This window comes from Monodon monoceros, unplaced genomic scaffold (assembly GCF_005190385.1).
Source record: "Monodon monoceros isolate NGI ecotype Baffin Bay Population unplaced genomic scaffold, NGI_Narwhal_1 Super_Scaffold_19, whole genome shotgun sequence".
In the NCBI taxonomy this organism is placed as follows: domain Eukaryota; kingdom Metazoa; phylum Chordata; class Mammalia; order Artiodactyla; family Monodontidae; genus Monodon; species Monodon monoceros.
The window spans coordinates 25,296,430-25,314,178 of NW_021703775.1; the positions used below are offsets into that span (position 1 = coordinate 25,296,430).

The following is a 17,749-nucleotide window of genomic DNA, read 5'->3' on the forward strand; positions in this document are numbered from 1 at the left end:
GGGGGGCAGGGTGGAGCTGTGTGGAGTAATAAGGGAGGTGGGTAAAAGGAGACAGGCTGGCCCCAGGGTAGCTGGTGAAGGACCAGGGGACTCCCCAAATAAGAGATTAAACTGGCCACAGCTCCCCGGGGAGGGGGGTGGGGGGCAGGGTGGAGCTGTGTGGAGTAATAAGGGAGGTGGGTAAAAGGAGACAGGCTGGCCCCAGGGTAGCTGGTGAAGGACCAGGGGACTCCCCAAATAAGAGATTAAACTGGCCACAGCTCCCCCAGCACTTTTGACTGGAGTTCTATATCTTGCTGACTGATTGTCCTTCCCTACCCTTACCCCAGATCCCACAGTGGTGTGCAGAGTTTGTGCTGGCCAGGGGTTTCCAGAAGGGCCGGGTAACTGTGACTCAGCCCTACCCTCTGGCAGCCCTGAGCTTGGCCCTGCAAGTTGCTGATGAAATGGACCTGACCCTGGGTCATGAGGTTGGATACAGCATCCCCCAAGAGGACTGCACTGGGCCTGACACCCTGCTCAGGTGTGGCCCCCTGCAGGCCTGACCCCAGATCTCCTTCCCCTCATCCAGTAGAAACAAGCCCAGTCTTCTGATATCTCACCATTCCCTCCCTCAGCCTAGCTCACCCTTTAAATCATGCATGATGCAACTGCTGAATTCAGCCCTTTAACCCCAGCCAGGGACCTCAGACATTCAACCTCACCCTCATCATGAAAGTCTCACTTTCCTAACTGGAGTACAGCTTGTGAACAGTGTCCCCAGTGGGGTTGTGGGTCACAGGTAAAGGTCCATGGGCTCAGGAAGTCAGTCACAGGGTCGTCTTCTGATCTTTACTATCAGAATCTAGGCCCCCTGGGGAGAAGCTCCTCTGGACTTCTGGGGCTGGTCATTGTCTACACTGACTCCTCTGCCCACTGCCAATGTCAACAGGTTCTGCTGGGACAGGCTGCTTCTGCAGGAGGTGGCCTCGACCCGGGGCACTGGAGCGTGGGGTGTGCTGGTGCTGGATGAGGCTCAGGAGCGGTCAGTGGCCTCAGATTTGCTCCAGGGGCTCCTGCGAGATGCCAGGCTGGGAAACCTTCCAGGGGACCCCAGAGTGGTTGTAGTTACTGACCCAGCCCTCGAACCTAAGCTCCAGGCCTTCTGGGGCAATCCTCCTGTTGTACATGTACTTGGAGAGACTGGCAGGTGTTCCACTCCCGTCTACAGGGACACTGTCCCTACTGATAGAGTGGAAGCTGCCTGCCAAGCTGTGCTTGAATTGTGTCAGAAGGAGGCTCCAGGAGATGTGCTAGTGTACCTGCCCAGTGAGGAGGTAAAACATGGGATGCAAAAGGAGGTACTCATGTCTCATGTCTGTCCCTTCCTGTCCCGGGGGGGAATGTGAGCAATGCTTGTTAGGAACATTGGAGTTCTAGTACTTACTCTCCATTGGAGTCCTGAGGAGAAACTCTGGGGTTTCAGGGTAAAATGGTCTACCACCCTCTTTTTGATTCCATACAATGCAGGGATTTGTGGTTCAGTGAGCTCCTGAAATTATAACACCCCAACTTTATGAGTATGTGCATTTTTTCAGAGTGAAGGGCCATAGTGTTTCATCAGTTTTTCAAAGGGGTCTGTGACCCACAAAGGTGAGAACTACCCTAATACCCCACCCCTTTCCTCAGGAAATTTCCCTGTGCTGTGAGTCCTTGTCCAGGGATGGGGGGTCCTTGGTGAACCAAGGGCCTCCACCACGGGTGCTGCCCCTTCACCCAGGCTGTGGACAAGCTGTTCAGGCTGTGTATGAGGACATAGAATCGGGTGCCCGAAAGGTTGTGGTCACTCACTGGCTGGCCGACTTCTCCTTCTCCCTCCCTTCCATCCGACATGTCATTGACTCAGGACTGGAGCTTCGAAGTGTGAGTGAAAGAGAGGTGAGGGGACGTGGGGGCTAAAGATAGAAATAGCCCTCTCTCATCTGTCTTGGCCTTGGTTGGGGGGTGGTGACAGGTTTACAATCCTCAGATCCGAGCAGAATCCCAAGTGTTGAGACCAATCAGCAAGTGTCAGGCAGAGGCAAGACGACTGCGGGCAACAGGGATCCTACCAGGTAAGAGCCTTTGCCCTCAATGAAATCAAACACGAAAAGAGTCACCAACCCATGAGCCCTGAGAAATCTACAGTGGTCTTCTTTCCCAGGTCTTTCTCCCCTCAGGATCCTGCCTCTGCCTGTATCCTAAGTCCTTCCTAGAACGAGAGGCTCCCCCGCTGCCCCAACCCAGGGTGTGTGAGGAGAATCTGAGCCCCCTGATATTACTACTAAAGAGGAGACAGATTGCAGAGCCAGGGGAGTGTCACTTCCTGGACCGGCCTGGTGAGCACCCCTCCTGCCCAAGTCCTGCTGTCCAGGCTCTGAGACGCCCTGCCCTGTAAGCCTTGATCCCTCTGCAGCTCCAGAAGCACTGATGCAGGCCCTGGAAGATTTAGACTATCTGGCAGCCCTGGATGATAATGGGGACCTGTCAGACCTGGGAGTCATCCTATCAGAATTTCCCCTGGCCCCTGATCTGGCCAAAGCCCTGCTGGCCTCGTGCGAGTTTGACTGTGTGGATGAGATGCTCACCCTGGCCGCCATGCTCACTGGTATAAATCGCTTCTCTCTCTGGCTCTTATGGCCACTTCAGCCTTCCCTTTGGTGTTCTGGTGCTTCTAAAACCAGCCCATTCCACTTTCCTCTAGCTCCCAGCGCTCACAGTGCCTAAGGAACTAGGCTTCATCACTTATCCCTCTCTGATCTCTCTGTTGGTTCTTGCCCCTCAATATGCTTAAATCTCTCCTACCTGGTATTACTAAAACTGCACCCCTCTTCCTCAACCCTACACTCCCCTTCGGCTATACAGAATAATCTCTATCCTGTTCAGTCTAGGGTATTCCTCGCCTGCTGCATTCCAGCTTCAGGCCCACCACAACACTGACACAGCCTTCAGCTCACCAGTGTCCTCCTAGAGACCTAACCCAATGAACACTTTTGAGCCCCTGTTCATGACTTTCTTTTGACACTTACAACACCAACCATTCCCACCTTAAAATTGCCCCTCCCTAAGCCTCTGTGACCCGCTCCTTGTGGTTTTCACCCTACCCCTCTGGCCACTCCCTAATCTCTTGAGCTCTTCCTCCTCTGCTTCCTCCTCTGCTCCTCCACTGTTAAGTTGGACCTCAGGGTTCTGTCCTTGCCCCTCTTGTCTTCCCATTCCCTGAACTCTGAGCAAGTTCATTCACCCCCGTCGTCTGAAATGCCACAATATCATTCTTCTGAATCTTGGATTTATATATCTAACTCCTGATGGACGTTTCTATCAGAATTGTCCATAATACTTCAACCCAGAACTGAACTCAAGCACTTTTGTTGTCGTTTTTGTTGAGCCTGAGCACTTTTTTTTTAATAAATTTATTTTACTTATTTATTTATTGGCTGTGTCAGGTCTTCGTTGCTGCGCACGGGCTTCGTCGCGGTGCGTGGGCTTCTCATTGCGGTGGCTTCTTTTGTTGCGGAGCATGGGCTCTAGGCACGTGGGCTCAGTAGTTGTGGCTCGCGGGCCCTAGAGCACAGGCTTAGTAGCTGTGGCACACGGGCTTAGCTGCTCCCCGGCATGTGGGATCTTCCCAGACCAGGGCTTGAACCCATGTCCCCTGCATTGGCAGGCAGATTCTTAACCACTGTGCCACCAGGGAAGCCCAAGCCTGAGCACTTTTTTAAACTACCCCCTCACCACCACCACCACCACCACCACCACCAACCACCACCACCACAAAATCATACAGTCATCTCTGCAGCTCCACTATCATCATTCTAGACTAAACTTTCTCCAGGTTTTTTCATTATTATTTTTCACTTTTCCTAATTTTTAAAAAATTTACCTGTTCGTCTCCATACTCACAGTCAGTGCCAGTGTCACCTCATCACTACTCAGCTGGATTCCTTTAGTAGCCTCCTAACTAATCATGTGAACTTCTTCCAAACACGCGGACTTTTAAAAACTCTTCATCAGCTATTCTCTACCTTCCAAACAGAATGTAAACTCATTTGCATAGCACATCCAGCCTCTCTTAACCTAGCCCATACCTACCGCTCCGGCTTAATCTGCCACCCTGCCACACATGCCATCCCCTCCACTCATATACTAGGTGCTTGCAGTTCTCCAAACATGCTATCCCCGTGGTCTAGAATACTCCCTCTGCCCTTTCTCCACTGAACTAATTCCTACTCAAACTTCAGATACTGGCCTGCACACCTATTGGGCTTATCAAGTTTGCTTACTTGTTGATCTCTCCCAAGGTTCTTGAGGGCAGAGACTGTTTTTCATTTATTTATCTTCAGTGTCTAATAAACTGCATAGTCTCTAGAAGTCTTTTGAATAAAGTTCCCAAAGTGACACTTCTACCTCTTCGGTGCACTGCTGTCCTTTCTCATTCCCCAAAATGAACTTCCTCTCTTCTGCCTCCAGCTGCCCCTGGGTTTACTCGTCCTCCACTCTGTGCAGAAGAAGCTGCCCTGCGTCGGGCGCTAGAACACGTGGATGGTGATCACAGCTCTCTGATCCAGGTGTATGAAGCCTTTATACAGAGTGAGTGGTCCAATCTGCATCCTCTTACAGAATCCAGATTTTCCAAAGAGAGGAAGTGGTGTGCAACCAGCTGACAGATCTCTATTCCCAGGAAAAGGAAGCCCTTTGGCCAAGGGTTGAGTTCTTTCGGGGGTCTCAAGGGCTTTAGCTATAGCTGGTCCCTTTCTATTCCTAGGTGGAGCAGACAAGGCTTGGTGCCAGGCTCGGGGTCTAAACTGGGCAGCATTGTGCCAAGCCCATAAACTTCGGGGAGAACTCCTAGAACTCATGCAACGGATTGAACTTCCCTTGTCTCAACCAGCCTTTGGCTCTGAGCAGAATCGCAGAGACCTTCAGAAAGCACTGGTGTCAGGATACTTCCTTAAGGTTAGGGGAAAGAGTTGGGGTGAGGGTCATAAAAGGAGCAAAACGTAGAGGAAGCAAAGATTGGTGTATGTCACCTCTGAAATTGGGGTCCAGGTGGCCATACAAAGGATTCTTTAGAACCAGGAGAAACTTTTCCTTTGAGGTTTTGGATACAAGGGGCTATGGAGGTGCCATACAGTATCGTAGTATGGTAGGGCTATAACACCTAGAGGTATGCTTTACTTTTAATACTGTCACCACCCTTGCTAATAATTCTTTCTCAACCCCCTTTTCTTTCTTCTACTGACACTTCACTCTCACTTATTCCTTCAATATCTTTGTCTTTCAATGAGGTGGCCCGAGACACAGATGGAACTGGAAATTACCTGCTCCTAACCCATAAGCATGTGGCCCAGCTCTCCCCATACTGCTGCTACAGAAGCCGCAGGGCTCCTGCCAGACCCCCGCCCTGGGTGCTTTACCACAATTTCTCCATTTCCAAAGACAACTGCCTTTCCATTGTTTCTGAGATTCAACCACAGATGTGAGTTCCCTGACAACCCTCTTACACTACCCATTCCTCTTCCTGGGGCCAAAATTAAAGCTAGGGATTTAGAGACCCTAAGAAGAGGAGGGGGTCTTAGTGGTTTGTATTAATATATGATTTGAGGAGACAGGGTTTGTGGAAGGGGTAGTAAGAAGTTTAACAACATGCATTATAAAAGAGGATACAGAAATCATCTAATTATAACTGTCTCTGTCAGGCTGGTGGAATTGGCCCCTCCATACTTCCTGAGTAACTTGCCCCCTAGTGAGAGCAGAGACTTCCTGAACCAGCTGAGGGAAGAAATGGCAGATTCTTCAACAGGGAGTGAATCTTCCTCCACCCAAGAGCTTGGAGATGCCTGTGTCCTGCAGTGACCTGCCTGCGGAGTGAAGCTGAGCTCATCTCATCACATTAGATCTTCCTTCAGGCTAGCACCTAGGCAGCCAGCCAGATTTAGAAGCCCAAAGTTAAGGATCAAATACTGGAACCTGAGTTCCAAGAAATGGTGGGCTGGGAGTGGAGCGAATTGGGTAAGCCACAGTCTAAACAGAGTAGGACCCTTTCCTTAGCTTTCTTCTATTTATTGGAGAGGAACTAACATGCCTTTCATATACCCAACTTAATGCCAAACCCATCCTTGTGTTCCCTTTTGGTCTATAAAAGTTCTTTTTATATGGTGTCAAATTTGAGTTTGGTTCTGCGGCATCTGCAATATCTGTGAGTTAGAGATGAGTTAGTATGAAAGAATAAGAGTCAACTCCAACAGTGACATCCTCTTGCCTGGTTCCCACCTCTAGTCAAGACTTGTACTATGACTAACCTAGGTGTCACTAACATGGAACATGAGTAGTTTGACTACAGTTGGCCTGTAACCCTGCCTAAAGCTTACCTCCCTCTATCACACTGCTCTTGCCTCCAGGGGAGAAAGAAAGGCTGTGCTATAAGAATTAGACAAAGTCTTCCCTTTTGTTCTCATACAACTTAAATCCTGCTCTTCTTAAACCTCAAGGCTACTGCAGCCATACCCAAACTCTTAACTTTCCACCAACAAGCTTCCCAGCAGCCCCTGGCCCACTCACAAGTTTTTCTAACAACTTCAAGGACATCATGCTTTTCTCTTTTCAGCTGGGTACTACGTTCCCTTTTCTTCCTTTGGACTATTAATTTTGATATCCCCAATCATCTTGCACATTGTAAATGTATTTATAGAAATTGACGGAAAGGAACCTTTAATCCTTAGAACTTTGCTTTTTGCCTCAGTTTCCTCCCTTGGAGATTCTGTCTGTTCTCATCATTCCACCTATTTCCTACCTCTATGTGGATGTCTACTGACCTCCCCCAAAAGGCATTTTTCCAGAATTTATTCTCTCTAGGTCTAGCATTTAGTTTTGCCTGCAGAGTTAATCTTGGTTCTATCTTCCCAATTTCCCTTTCATCATCCACAACACCATTGATTTCTTGATCCTTTACATTTCCAACCTGGGAATTACCTTTGATTATTTTTAGGCCTATCACTTCCTAATTATTTGCCAAATTCTGCTCACCCTAACTCCATTGGGCCCATTAACTTTGTCCAGTGCTTCCTCCTCTTCCCTCTCTGTCCCCGAGGGACACCAGAGCCAGATTAGTGTTCCCAGATTTTCTCTTCCATTGAGTGTGTAAGTATCCGTCTCGCCTGCCACCCACTTGTAAGGCTCAAGAGAGAGGACGTAGTCAGCCGGTTAAACACACAGACAACATGGCCTCAAAGTCCTTAGCGATTATTTTACAGTTGAAGGATGAGACGCCCAGCGTAGATAACCCTCTGGTTCCTGTCGCGGTCAGTCGGACTCGCTTTCCAGCACCTCCTCCATTACTCCTCTGTCCTTGACGTCTTCCTTCCTTCCTTCACACCTTTGCTACAGACCCAGCCCGTGCGGGCTGCAGCCTCCTGATTCCAGCCGGGCCTGTAAACCTACTCCAGCCACACACAACCCCAGCTCCAACACACCCACGGAAGAATCCGGAGTCCCTCAAGAGAGCAGCCATTGGCCAGCCCGCCCCCCTCCCCGCATCTCATTGGCTCTCATACTGCAGGTCCCGCCCCCTCAGCGCCTCGGGTCCCAGCCGCGGTGCAACAGTCTAAGTGAAAAATGGCGGGAAAGGTCACGATTAAGCGCGCAGGGCAACAGCACAACGCTGGCCTGGGAGCCGGCAGTGGCCGAGGAGCCCTTGACGATAGCCTCAAGGCCACCTCCTCCTCACACGCTCCACTGCTACGGAACCACGGGGTGGGCGGCCGTGCGCTCCAAGGCCCCGGGCCCGGGGCTCCACGCGGCGCCTCAGTCCGGAAAAGAGCACTCGGCCGGTCGGGCAGGCGTCGCTCACACCACTGAGGCGAGCCCGGACACGGAAGCCACCTTGTTGTCCTCGGCCCAGGGCTGCAGGTTCTGCAGCGCGAAGAGCGACGAGTTGTGCAGGCAGAGCGGGTCCGGGGGCAGCGGCGGCCGTAGCGGCCGCGGCAGTGCGTCCTGCTGGAGGTGCAGAAGCAGTCGGCCCGCACGGTGCCGCTCTGCCTCGCGCTCCTCTGCCGTCTGGCGCCTGGGCGGGCGGAGACGCGGGGTCAGCGAGGCCGGCCCTCGCCCGCCCCACGCCTCACCGCCACTTGGCCCGGCCCGGTCCCTCGCCCGCCCCGCGCCTCACCGCCACTTGGTGCGCCGGTTCTGGAACCACGTCTTGACCTGCGCGTCGGTCATGCGCAGGGCCTTGGCCAGCGCCGCCCTCTCGGCCGAGGCCAGGTACTTCTGGCGCAGGAAGCGTCGCTCCAGCTCCAGCACCTGCGAGCGGGAGAAGGACGTGCGCGGCTTCTTCCGCTTTGGGGGGGGTCCGGTTTTGGTAGGGGTGACCTATACGGCGCGTCCCGGAGAAGGGCGAGAGCGCCGCTACAGGGAGGAAGAAAGAGCAAGGCAGGGTTTTCGGGGCGGCCCGAGGTGTCACTGAGAAGAGAGCGCGGCTGCCAATGCTGCAGAGCTCCCGCGCCCGGTCCCTACGGTGCCCCAAGCTCGACCCCGCACCAGTAGAGGCTTCTAGACAAGAAAAGGCCTCGGAAATGGCCCTCCCACTTGGGTGAGGGAGAGACGTCCCCCGTAACTTCACCCTGCCCTTCCCGCGGTGTGGACAGTGAACTGCAGAGGAGGGCGCGGGCATCGACGGCAGCTACCTCCCCATCGCCTCTCAGCAGCGGGACCAAGAGATACAAATTGAGGGAGGATCCCCTGGGATTAGGGGCGGAGGGTATGAAAGGGGACCTTGAGTTGGAGCAGAAGGATCAAAGATGAGGATACCGGGTCAGTGTGGGGCACGACGCTGGAGGGATCGGGCAACCTCACCAGTGAGCCGGTCCTTGGCATAGCGGCGGCCGCTGTCCATCCAAGGGAAGGTGAGTCCCGCTAGGCCCCCGGCGCCGCCCAAACCCGAGGGTCCAGGAACAGCAGGCGCGCCTCCAGCGGGCGGCTGCACTGGCAGCGGGCGGTGCGCCGGGACGCGGATCACGCCGCCCGGGCCCACACCAGAGCTGCCTGGTAGCGGGGCCAGCGAGCCCGCGGGGCCGTAGCTTGAGGCTCCGTGAAATCCACCCGAGAACGCCACACTCTCCCCATGGCCCTGGCCCGCTCGACCCGGGCCTAGGCCGCTCCCGGGGGGTTCCGGGCAGCTCAGGATCTGATCGATTCCGAAGCTGATTGGCTCGTGGTGCGGGAGGTTGTGCGAGGCCAACACCGCCGGCTCCATGGGTCCGCGTCAATGAGGACCGCAGGAGGCTTGGCAGTTGGGGAGGGCGCCCCAAACAGCTCTGGGAGCCCAGCAGCGGAGCGTTTGGGGCGGTGGCCTCAGGGGCCAGCGGGGCTGGCCGTGGAGAGGCGCCGGGGCCCCCAGGACATCTTCATCCCTGTGTACGGGGAGTAACCGCGCCCGTGCCGGCCTCTGCCGGGCGTCGGCGCAGGGACTCGCATCCCGGGGGAGCGCGACCCACTGGGGCCCCAGGAGCGCCCTTGCTGACTCTGAAGAGCAGATGGACGCTGGACTGCCAGGGCCTCTGCCCGAGTCCGGGGTGGAGAGGGTTGGCCGGCTCGGGCTGGGGCAGTGACTGACAGATCAGCCTCGGGTGGGCAGTGGGGGCTGGGGGTAGGGCAGGGGCGGGGCCGGGCCTGTTAAAGGGGAAGAGACGCCTGTTTGCTCTGAGCGCGGGGAAGACTGGCCGGCGGGAATGGTGGGGGTGTTGGAGGGGGGAAGGTGGCGAGGGTGTTATGAGCTTGCACGGGAGGGGCCGGTGCTTGGGCCACTACGCGCTGAGTCAGCCGAGATGCGCAAGGCAACTCCATCCTCGCTGGCCTCCGCCTTTGGGGTTTCCTCGGCCTCACCGGCTTCCTTGCAGGTGCCTCCTCCCACAGCCCCCACTCTTCGCCTCCCGATGGGTCCTGCCTGACGACTCCCGAATTCGTTGTGGCCCCCGCCTAAACGCTCTCGAAGACCAAATCTCGTTGTGGCTTTCTGGCTGAGATGGGAAGCGGCTGGGGAACGGGGCCGGCGAGTTGGAGGCCCGGGAAGAGGACAGGTGTGGGAAGGCGGTGGCAGGGCGTCCGGTGGGCTAGGGCGGGGAACAACTACTCTGGGCCAGTGATCCTGGTGCTCCTCCCGGCCTCTCCCATAGGGGCCCTAGCTGCATTCGGGAGCGCCCGTAATGGGTGCCCAGTGTTTCTTAGAATTTCGATTTTCTGAAATCGGTGTAAAGCGGACCCGTGGCTCCACCCGAGCCAACTCAGGTCGGTGGGGACTTGGGGCTGGCGTTCTGCCCCCAACAGGGAACCACCAACGCGGGACTCTGCCCCTCCACTCTGCGCCTAGGAAGTCTATTCTCACACACTCCCTCCCACCCCCGCAAAGGCGGGAGGACGAAATCGCCACAGGCGACACTTGGGACCTCACAGAAGTCTTCGGAGGATCCTAACCGCCTCATTTCGCAAAGCTGCTTCACTCCACCCAAGCCCAGGAAACTGTGCCTGGAGCGTGTCAGAGAAGGGAGGTGGGGAAAGACAGAAGCCGCTCGGTGACCTTGTGACCTCTTGCCGAGGACGCAGGAGCTGGGAGCGTGTGAACTCTGCATCCTTCCCCGGGATGGGACCCGGGGCCGGCCGGGCCCCTGTGCCTTAGACCCGCCCCTGCCGCCACCCAGCCCGGTGCAGGCCGCCATAATCGGGTTAGCTGGGTCGGAATTACATTACCTTCCCCGGCCCGCCCCGGACCCCGGGGTTGGGGGGGGCTGGTTCCTGGCGCCTCTGAGCCGGTGAGACTGGGCGCCTGGAGGGGGATGTTCTTACCATCCCTCGGAGGGTGGGCACGATGAGTAGCTTGGCCTGCCTCGGCACGTGGTGGCCAAAGTACCCCACCCCACTGTGCCAGCTCTAGCCCCTCCGCTGCAGCCCACTCCGGTGCTCCCCTACAGGCTGCCAGTTACCCGTGTGAGCCGAAATGCCTTCTAAGTCTAGTAGATGGGTCTCCCTGGGAGCACGGATCTTCCAGTTGATTCTCCAGGATCTCCTGGGGAAAACTCTGCCCCTCCTTTCTCCCTAGCAGATGGGCTGGCAGCCTGGCGATTAGGGCACGGTAAGGGGTCTTTTCTCTCCAGGGAACCAGGAATGATATTTGGGCATCTGGGCAGGAATATAAGGAAGAGAAAGAAGGGAGTAGGCTTTCTCCTCACACAAAGCCACCAGCCCCTCAGTGTTCTCAGAAAACCTCAATCTGAAGGGGGTGAACGATGGGGGAGGGAGGCAGTGGGCATCAATAATATGTGACATCCTCCCCCAGTCTTGTCCACCTCCATCATCCATTTCTCCAGCTATTCCCCCACCCTGCCAACAATCCCTTCTAAAAGGGTTGCGGGGGCTGGGGGCGGGGGGGGGGGTGCGGGGGCGGGTACTGCTACTTTGGCAGCTGTTTTTGTCTTGGTGAAGGAAACAGATATCACCGCCTCCCCTAAGCCTTCACAGAACTCCAAGCATCTTTTCTCAGCAGTAGAGGGGTTGGGGCTACTAGAGAGCATGAAACCTCCACTGTTCAGGCAAACCCTTCAGAGATAGCAATGGGCTGGATTTCCCTGGATGAGAACAGAGAGCCTAGGGAGACAGTAAAGTAAATAAAGTCTCTCAAGGGGACTGGCCTGCAGGTTAGGAGTTTGTCAGTCCCCTTTCCCACTCTAAGGGTGGGCCTCAGGAGACAGTGAGCACTAGTGTGTCTCCAATCAAGCGGAATAAATCCTTCTTGAATGAATCAATGAGTGAATCAATGCAGGTGAAAAAGGTAGCATTGTGCAGACCTGTATACCTGCTTACTCTACATCCTGCCTTTTTTTTTTTTTTTTTTTTTTATCCTGCCTTTTGAGGTCAGCACAGATGGCACAGCCACCCAGAGATTACCCAACTGATCCTTGGAGGAGAATGGTCACAAACCTGGTAGTATATACACATCTTCTGGGGATTAAAAAAAAAAAAATTCTGTCAGCCACAGTCCTAGGAATTTCTCGGCTTGCCTCTACCTTGCTAGTTCCCTGATTCTCTAGCAAGATGGTTCCTGCTAGTTTCTGTTCAGGCCTTCAAACCTGCAGCTTCAAAGGGAGAGGCCACATTCCCAGCCCATCCTCCTGAATCTTGTCTTCCGTCCTGCTGTTGGTGCCATGTCCCCACTCCTGTATCGTCATTTTTCTTATCAATTTAGTCCTTCCTACCCCCAACTGTCTTAGGTCTCTACTATCTGGACAAAGTCTTTGCCCAACTTCTCAAGAGAAATTATGTGTTTCTTTTTCCCTTTTACTGCCCATACCCATTGCCTCCATTTCCCCATTATTTATTCTTTTAACCCACCGCAAGCTGGCTTCACTACATGGACCCTTTCTCAGAGAGCTCCCGTGTCCAGTGTCTGTTATCCAGGACTCCTCTGACATGTTTTACTTTGTTGACCATCAACTTTTTCTTGAAATGTCCATTCTTTTGGCTTCCATAATATCATATTATTCTACATCTTTGGACATTCACAGTCACTGCTTATGTTTTTCCTCCACCGACTTTTCTTCTTCCACCAAAGACTGTGAGCATTCTTCAGAGCTCAGACTTCAGCTTTACCCATCTCTACCTCTGCTCAGGTTTCATCCATTCCAATAGTTCCATCTATTACAGCTACCCAGAAAACTCTGAGACCCCAGTCCCTGGTTCTGACACTTGCTGTGTTCCACCCCACCATTCTAGTTTTCTGGCAAGCTCCACCTGCCTTCACTCTAGCCACCTTAAGTCCAACAGCCTGGAGGAAATTCTTCCCCTCAAGCTCCTTATTCACTTCCTCCTATTATTCTTTTCTTTGAAATGTTTCATACACAGTCCTTCCTTTCCATTTCCACAGATAAAAGCCTAGTCTAGGCCATCATCACCACCACGAAATATAGTTGTAAATACAACAAAAATTCCTGCCATTGAGCACCTTACATTCTAGTGGGGGAGGCAGGTGAAAAGGAAATATATACAATAAACTTAATAATAACAATGCTAAGAAGAAAACTAAAGCAAGGAAGGAGGAAGAAGAAGTGTAAGAGTGGGGGATTATGATTTATCTGGATTGATCACAGAAGACCTCATGGAGTAAAGACCTGAAGGAAGAAAAGGGCCATTTGGATATCTGAGCATTTCAAGTTGGGGACACGAGAGTATATCCTGGTGTATCTGTGGAACAAACGGTGAGGGGGTCCAGTGTGTCTTGAGAGACTGAGGGACTGCGAAAGACCATGCAAGGCTTGAAGGCCATTGTAAGACTTGGACTTTTATTCTAATTGAAAAGAGAAGCTATTGGAAGGTTTTAAACAGAAAAGTAAGAAACCTCATTTTTAAATTTTATTTTAAGCAACTTTCTTAAGGCAAAACTGACATACAATAAAATGTACATATTTAAAGTGTACAATTTGATACACTGACATGTATACACACATGAAACCATCAACACAATCAAGATAATAAACATCCATCAACTCAAAAAAACTTTCCATGTATCCTTTTTTTTTTTTCCCCCCCGGTACGCAGGCCTCTCACTGCCGTTGCCTCTCCCGTTGCAGAGCACAGGCTCCGGACGCGCAGGCTCAGCGGCCATGGCCCACGGGCCCAGCCGCCCCGCGGCATGTGGGAACTTCCCGGACCAGGGCACGAACCCGTGTCCCCTGCATCGGCAGGCGGACCCTCAACCACCGCGCCACCAGGGAAGCCCCCACGTATCCTTTTTTTATTCATGTTTTACTGGAATCACTGTGAGCTGCTATGTTTAGAATAGGCTAAAGAGGGGTAAAGGTACAAGCAAGGAAAGCAGGCAAAAAGCCACTGCAATCATCCAGAGAAGAGATAATGGCGTCTTGGAACAGAGAGGTAAGCAGTGGCTGTAGCGAGAAGTAGTTGATTAAAATATCACCAATCTCATAACTCCTTACCACTAATTCACTCTGAAGATAAATGAACAAATATGTTTCTTTCATAGGATAATTCACTCTCTTCCAAAACGTCTTTTAGCTCCCTATTGCCCTCAGGCTAAAGTCCCAACTCCGCAAGGCATCTGCTTCTTCTATCACTACTCTCAGATCTACACCTGGGCCTCAGTCCAGTCCCTCTCCGTTCACGACCCCCCCGACTTTGCCTTTCTTTTCTATTTCCACCACACTCCTTTCCCCACCCCCACCCCCAATCTCTAAATTGTGCCCACACAAAGACCCAATTCCTCCAGAAAGTCTTTCGGGGTCTCCACTGGTATCTCTCCCTTCTTGAGTCTCCAATTGCACCTGATGTTAATACTCCACAGTAATTTTATCTTTATTTTGTTTTTTTTAATCCCACTTTTTAAAAAGTACCTATGGACGTCGGTGTACCAGCTCTAGGGCCCCTGCGTCCTCCCCAAGTACGGGACTGGGCCTATGCTACCGCAGGAGTTCGCTGCCTCAGCGTGTCCATGTGTGGTAGCGTCCTAGCCGTCCTCCCCTCCTTCTTGGGCATCTGCTCTGCATTAGTCTGTCCCAGGCCTCCGCAGGCGCCGATGATTGAATCATCATCATTAAGCAGGGCCTGCTCCCCCATCCTCGGCGGCAGGGGAGAGTGTGGGGGCGGGGGTACGATCACTACCAAGTCCCTGGGGGGTCCCTCCTTCCCCTCCACCCTCTACGAGATTCCGCAAAGCTCCGAGAAACCCCCGTTGTGAAGCCGGGACCAGGCCCACCATCGGGATGAAGCTCCGTAATGCGGACGCGTCAGCCGCGGAGGGCGACACAAGTAGAGGGCCCTGGAGGGGCTTCTTTAGCAGGGACATCATCACAGGAGATCGACGACCCTGAGCGGTGGCGGGAGGAGACCGCCGGGCCTTTGGGAGTTGAAGGCGGCCGTCTTTTGCAGGCTCCAAAAGTTAGTCCCGAGGTCATGTCGGGCCTATTATGATGATTACTACAGGAGCTCAAAGAGATAGGACCCCTTCCCAGGCACCCCCCGACTCCCTAATTACAGATTGAGGAGGGGGAGGGGCCAGTGGGGCTCAGGTGAGCACACGGCGAGAAAGGGACATGGGCGGGGCCTTACAGAGGGTCAGCGAATCCGAAAAGACCTAAGCCTTCGTTGCGAGGCGACAAGTCCCGCCCCGCAGGCGGCACCGGAAGTGGCCGGCCGGGATCAGCCTTTAAGATGGCGTCTCCTCAGGGGGGCCAGATTGCGATCGCGATGAGGCTTCGGAACCAGCTCCAGTCAGTGTACAAGATGGACCCGCTACGGAACGAGGTGCAGGGGCGGCAAGGTTACCACTGTGGTCGGCTAGCGGTGCGAACTGCGGCCGGCTACAGGACGGGCGGTGGCTGGCCGGGCGCCAGTGCGCCTGCGCAGAGACAGGGTGCCCAATGCGCCTGCGCGATTGCGGTCGGGTTGCCAAACTCCAGGCTAGGACGCCTGCGCATTGTGCCGCTCACTCTTTGTAGTCTCCCCTGGGAAAGGAAGGTGGGGCGAGTTGGCTTGGAGGGAGACCCCGCTGTGCGCGGAGCCCTCTGCTGGGCGGAGGGGGAGTGTCAATCCCCGGGAGCTAATCGGCTGACGGCGCAGGGTGCGGTGTTGGCCGCGGGGTCTGATGAGAGGCGACTTCCAAGTTGTGAAGGCGCACGGGTTGGGGTTGGGAGAGTGATCGTTGACGGAGGGTGTGTCCGCAGGAGGAGGTCCGAGTAAAGATCAAAGACTTGAATGAGCACATCGTCTGTTGCCTGTGCGCAGGGTACTTCGTGGATGCCACCACCATAACAGAGTGTCTTCATACGTGTGAGTGCCCAGGACCCTGGCTGTTTCTTCCAGGCCCCACTTCCCACTAAGCCGGCTGCCAGCCTCTAGGCTGCTTGCCCCAACCACCCAGGCGACCCACCCAGCCCATGAGCCCGATTTCCAGAGGGCCCGAGAGTTTGCTTTTCTCTTCTTGCAGTCTGCAAGAGTTGTATTGTGAAGTACCTCCAAACCAGCAAGTACTGCCCCATGTGCAACATCAAGATCCACGAGACACAGCCACTGCTCAACCTCAAACTGGACCGGGTCATGCAGGACATCGTGTACAAGCTAGTGCCAGGCTTGCAAGACAGTGAGTAACCAACCTGACTTTGAGGGGCCTCTAGAGGACTGATGCTGGGTGACAGCTTGAGATGACAAGGGCTTTGGTAAAGAGGTTGACAGCTAGAGGGACAAAGAATGAGGGAGGGCTTATATTTTACTTCCTGTACTCCAATCCCTTCTAGGTGAAGAGAAACGGATCCGAGAATTCTACCAGTCCCGAGGCTTGGACCGGGTCACCCAGCCCAGCGGGGAAGGTATGTCTCTTGGTAACAGGAGGGTAAGGTAAAACCCCCAGAGCATTCCTCCTGCCCAGTTTTGCTCCCCGGGGAAAAAGGCGTATGGAACATGTGCCACTCTCCTCATTACTCTGTCTTTCTCAGAGCCAGCCCTGAGCAACCTTGGCCTCCCCTTCAGCAGCTTCGACCACTCAAAAGCCCACTACTATCGCTATGATGAGCAGCTGAGCCTATGCCTGGAGCGGCTGAGGTGAAGGACAGGTCATGGGCTATCTGAAGTGACAGTGACAATGACCCAGAGGCAGGGAGGGGCTCAGGGAGAGGGCGAGCAGTAAGGGAGTGTCTGTTCACTTGAAGAGAGTATATCATGGTCTGGGCAAGGGACAGGGGAAAGATAGAGCTCCCTAACCTGTGTCTGTTCCCCCCCCCCCCCCCGCCAGTTCTGGCAAAGACAAGAATAAAAGCATCCTGCAGGTGAGCGGGGCTGAGGGGAGGGCCTCTTTAAGGAGACTCACCTCCCCATGGCCCTTCCCTCACACGCCTGTTCTCTTCCTTTCCCTCCCCACCCCCAGAACAAATATGTCCGATGTTCTGTTAGAGCTGAAGTTCGCCATCTCCGGAGGGTGCTCTGTCACCGCTTGATGCTAAATCCCCAACATGTGAGTATCCCATAGTAAGTTTTTTTGGGAGGGCGGCTAAGAAAGGAGGAACAGAGTATAGGGTAGACCAGGGTAGTTCTTGACCTGTGCAAGAGGATACTTCTTGAAACTGTGCCCCTATCTCCCTTCTAGGTGCAGCTCCTTTTTGACAATGAAGTTCTCCCTGATCACATGACCATGAAGCAGATATGGCTCTCCCGCTGGTTCGGCAAGGTGAGCCAGTGCCAAGGCAGTCTCCAGGGCAGGGGCAGACTGAGGGGGCCTCTTGGGTAAGAATGTTCCCACTGACTGCTTCTTCCCTTTGTTCTCTCCTTAGCCATCCCCTTTGCTTTTACAATACAGTGTGAAAGAGAAGAGGAGGTAGGGGCCAAGCCCCCACCTATCCCTCTGCCCTTCCCTCCCCAGATATTTATGTGAAATTAACCTTGGCTTTATTTTTTGAAATAAAAACTTTAAAAAAAGCATCTTTTTCCTTTTTTTCCTGCCACACACTCATGCTTTGTCTTGTGTCCTGCTTCCCTCTTGAGTTTCATCAAGAAGGAGGGCCTCTCTATGTTGGTGTTCCCTCAGTGAATTGCCAAAGGAAAGCAGTAGAGGACCCTACATATGTAGAACTCTGAAGGTGACCTAAGTGAAACCAGGTCATTCATACCAGCTCTTTTTGGTGAAGGGAAGGGGAGCTCTCACCGTCCTTGAATGTTGCCACATATAATGCAGGCCTGAGTT

The 17,749-nt window shown here is 53.8% G+C and overlaps 3 protein-coding genes across 4 annotated transcripts in view; 2 read left to right on the forward strand and 1 right to left on the reverse strand.

Moving 5' to 3' along the window:
* DQX1 (DEAQ-box RNA dependent ATPase 1) overlaps window positions 1-6,173 on the forward strand; it is a 7,497-nt gene extending 1,324 nt beyond the window's left edge. The window contains exons 2-11 of the mRNA XM_029231703.1: window positions 330-523; window positions 932-1,316; window positions 1,669-1,902; window positions 1,994-2,093; window positions 2,199-2,357; window positions 2,435-2,626; window positions 4,489-4,608; window positions 4,784-4,974; window positions 5,307-5,497; window positions 5,718-6,173. Coding sequence (XP_029087536.1) covers window positions 330-523; window positions 932-1,316; window positions 1,669-1,902; window positions 1,994-2,093; window positions 2,199-2,357; window positions 2,435-2,626; window positions 4,489-4,608; window positions 4,784-4,974; window positions 5,307-5,497; window positions 5,718-5,874 — 1,923 coding nt within the window. The 3' untranslated portion in view covers window positions 5,875-6,173. The remainder of the gene's footprint in view (window positions 1-329; window positions 524-931; window positions 1,317-1,668; window positions 1,903-1,993; window positions 2,094-2,198; window positions 2,358-2,434; window positions 2,627-4,488; window positions 4,609-4,783; window positions 4,975-5,306; window positions 5,498-5,717) is intronic.
* Window positions 6,174-7,863: 1,690 nt separating this feature from the next.
* On the reverse strand, window positions 7,864-9,268 carry TLX2 (T cell leukemia homeobox 2). The gene is given in 4 exon segments (XM_029232756.1): window positions 7,864-8,080; window positions 8,183-8,361; window positions 8,363-8,421; window positions 8,869-9,268. Coding segments are annotated over 4 exon segments (855 nt in total).
* Window positions 9,269-15,184: 5,916 nt separating this feature from the next.
* On the forward strand, window positions 15,185-17,477 carry PCGF1 (polycomb group ring finger 1). 2 transcript variants are annotated; one of them, XM_029232208.1, is made up of 9 exons: window positions 15,185-15,321; window positions 15,741-15,846; window positions 16,004-16,156; window positions 16,311-16,382; window positions 16,509-16,614; window positions 16,805-16,838; window positions 16,937-17,023; window positions 17,156-17,236; window positions 17,340-17,477. In XM_029232208.1, exons 1-9 carry the CDS (start codon window positions 15,229-15,231, stop codon window positions 17,385-17,387), a joined length of 780 nt encoding a protein of 259 aa, XP_029088041.1. In that variant the 5' UTR covers window positions 15,185-15,228; the 3' UTR covers window positions 17,388-17,477. The 2 variants fall into 2 exon arrangements, with proteins under 2 accessions (XP_029088041.1, XP_029088040.1); XM_029232207.1 differs by lacking the exon at window positions 17,340-17,477 and having other exon boundaries at window positions 15,222-15,321; window positions 17,156-17,296.
* Window positions 17,478-17,749: the final 272 nt, after the last annotated feature.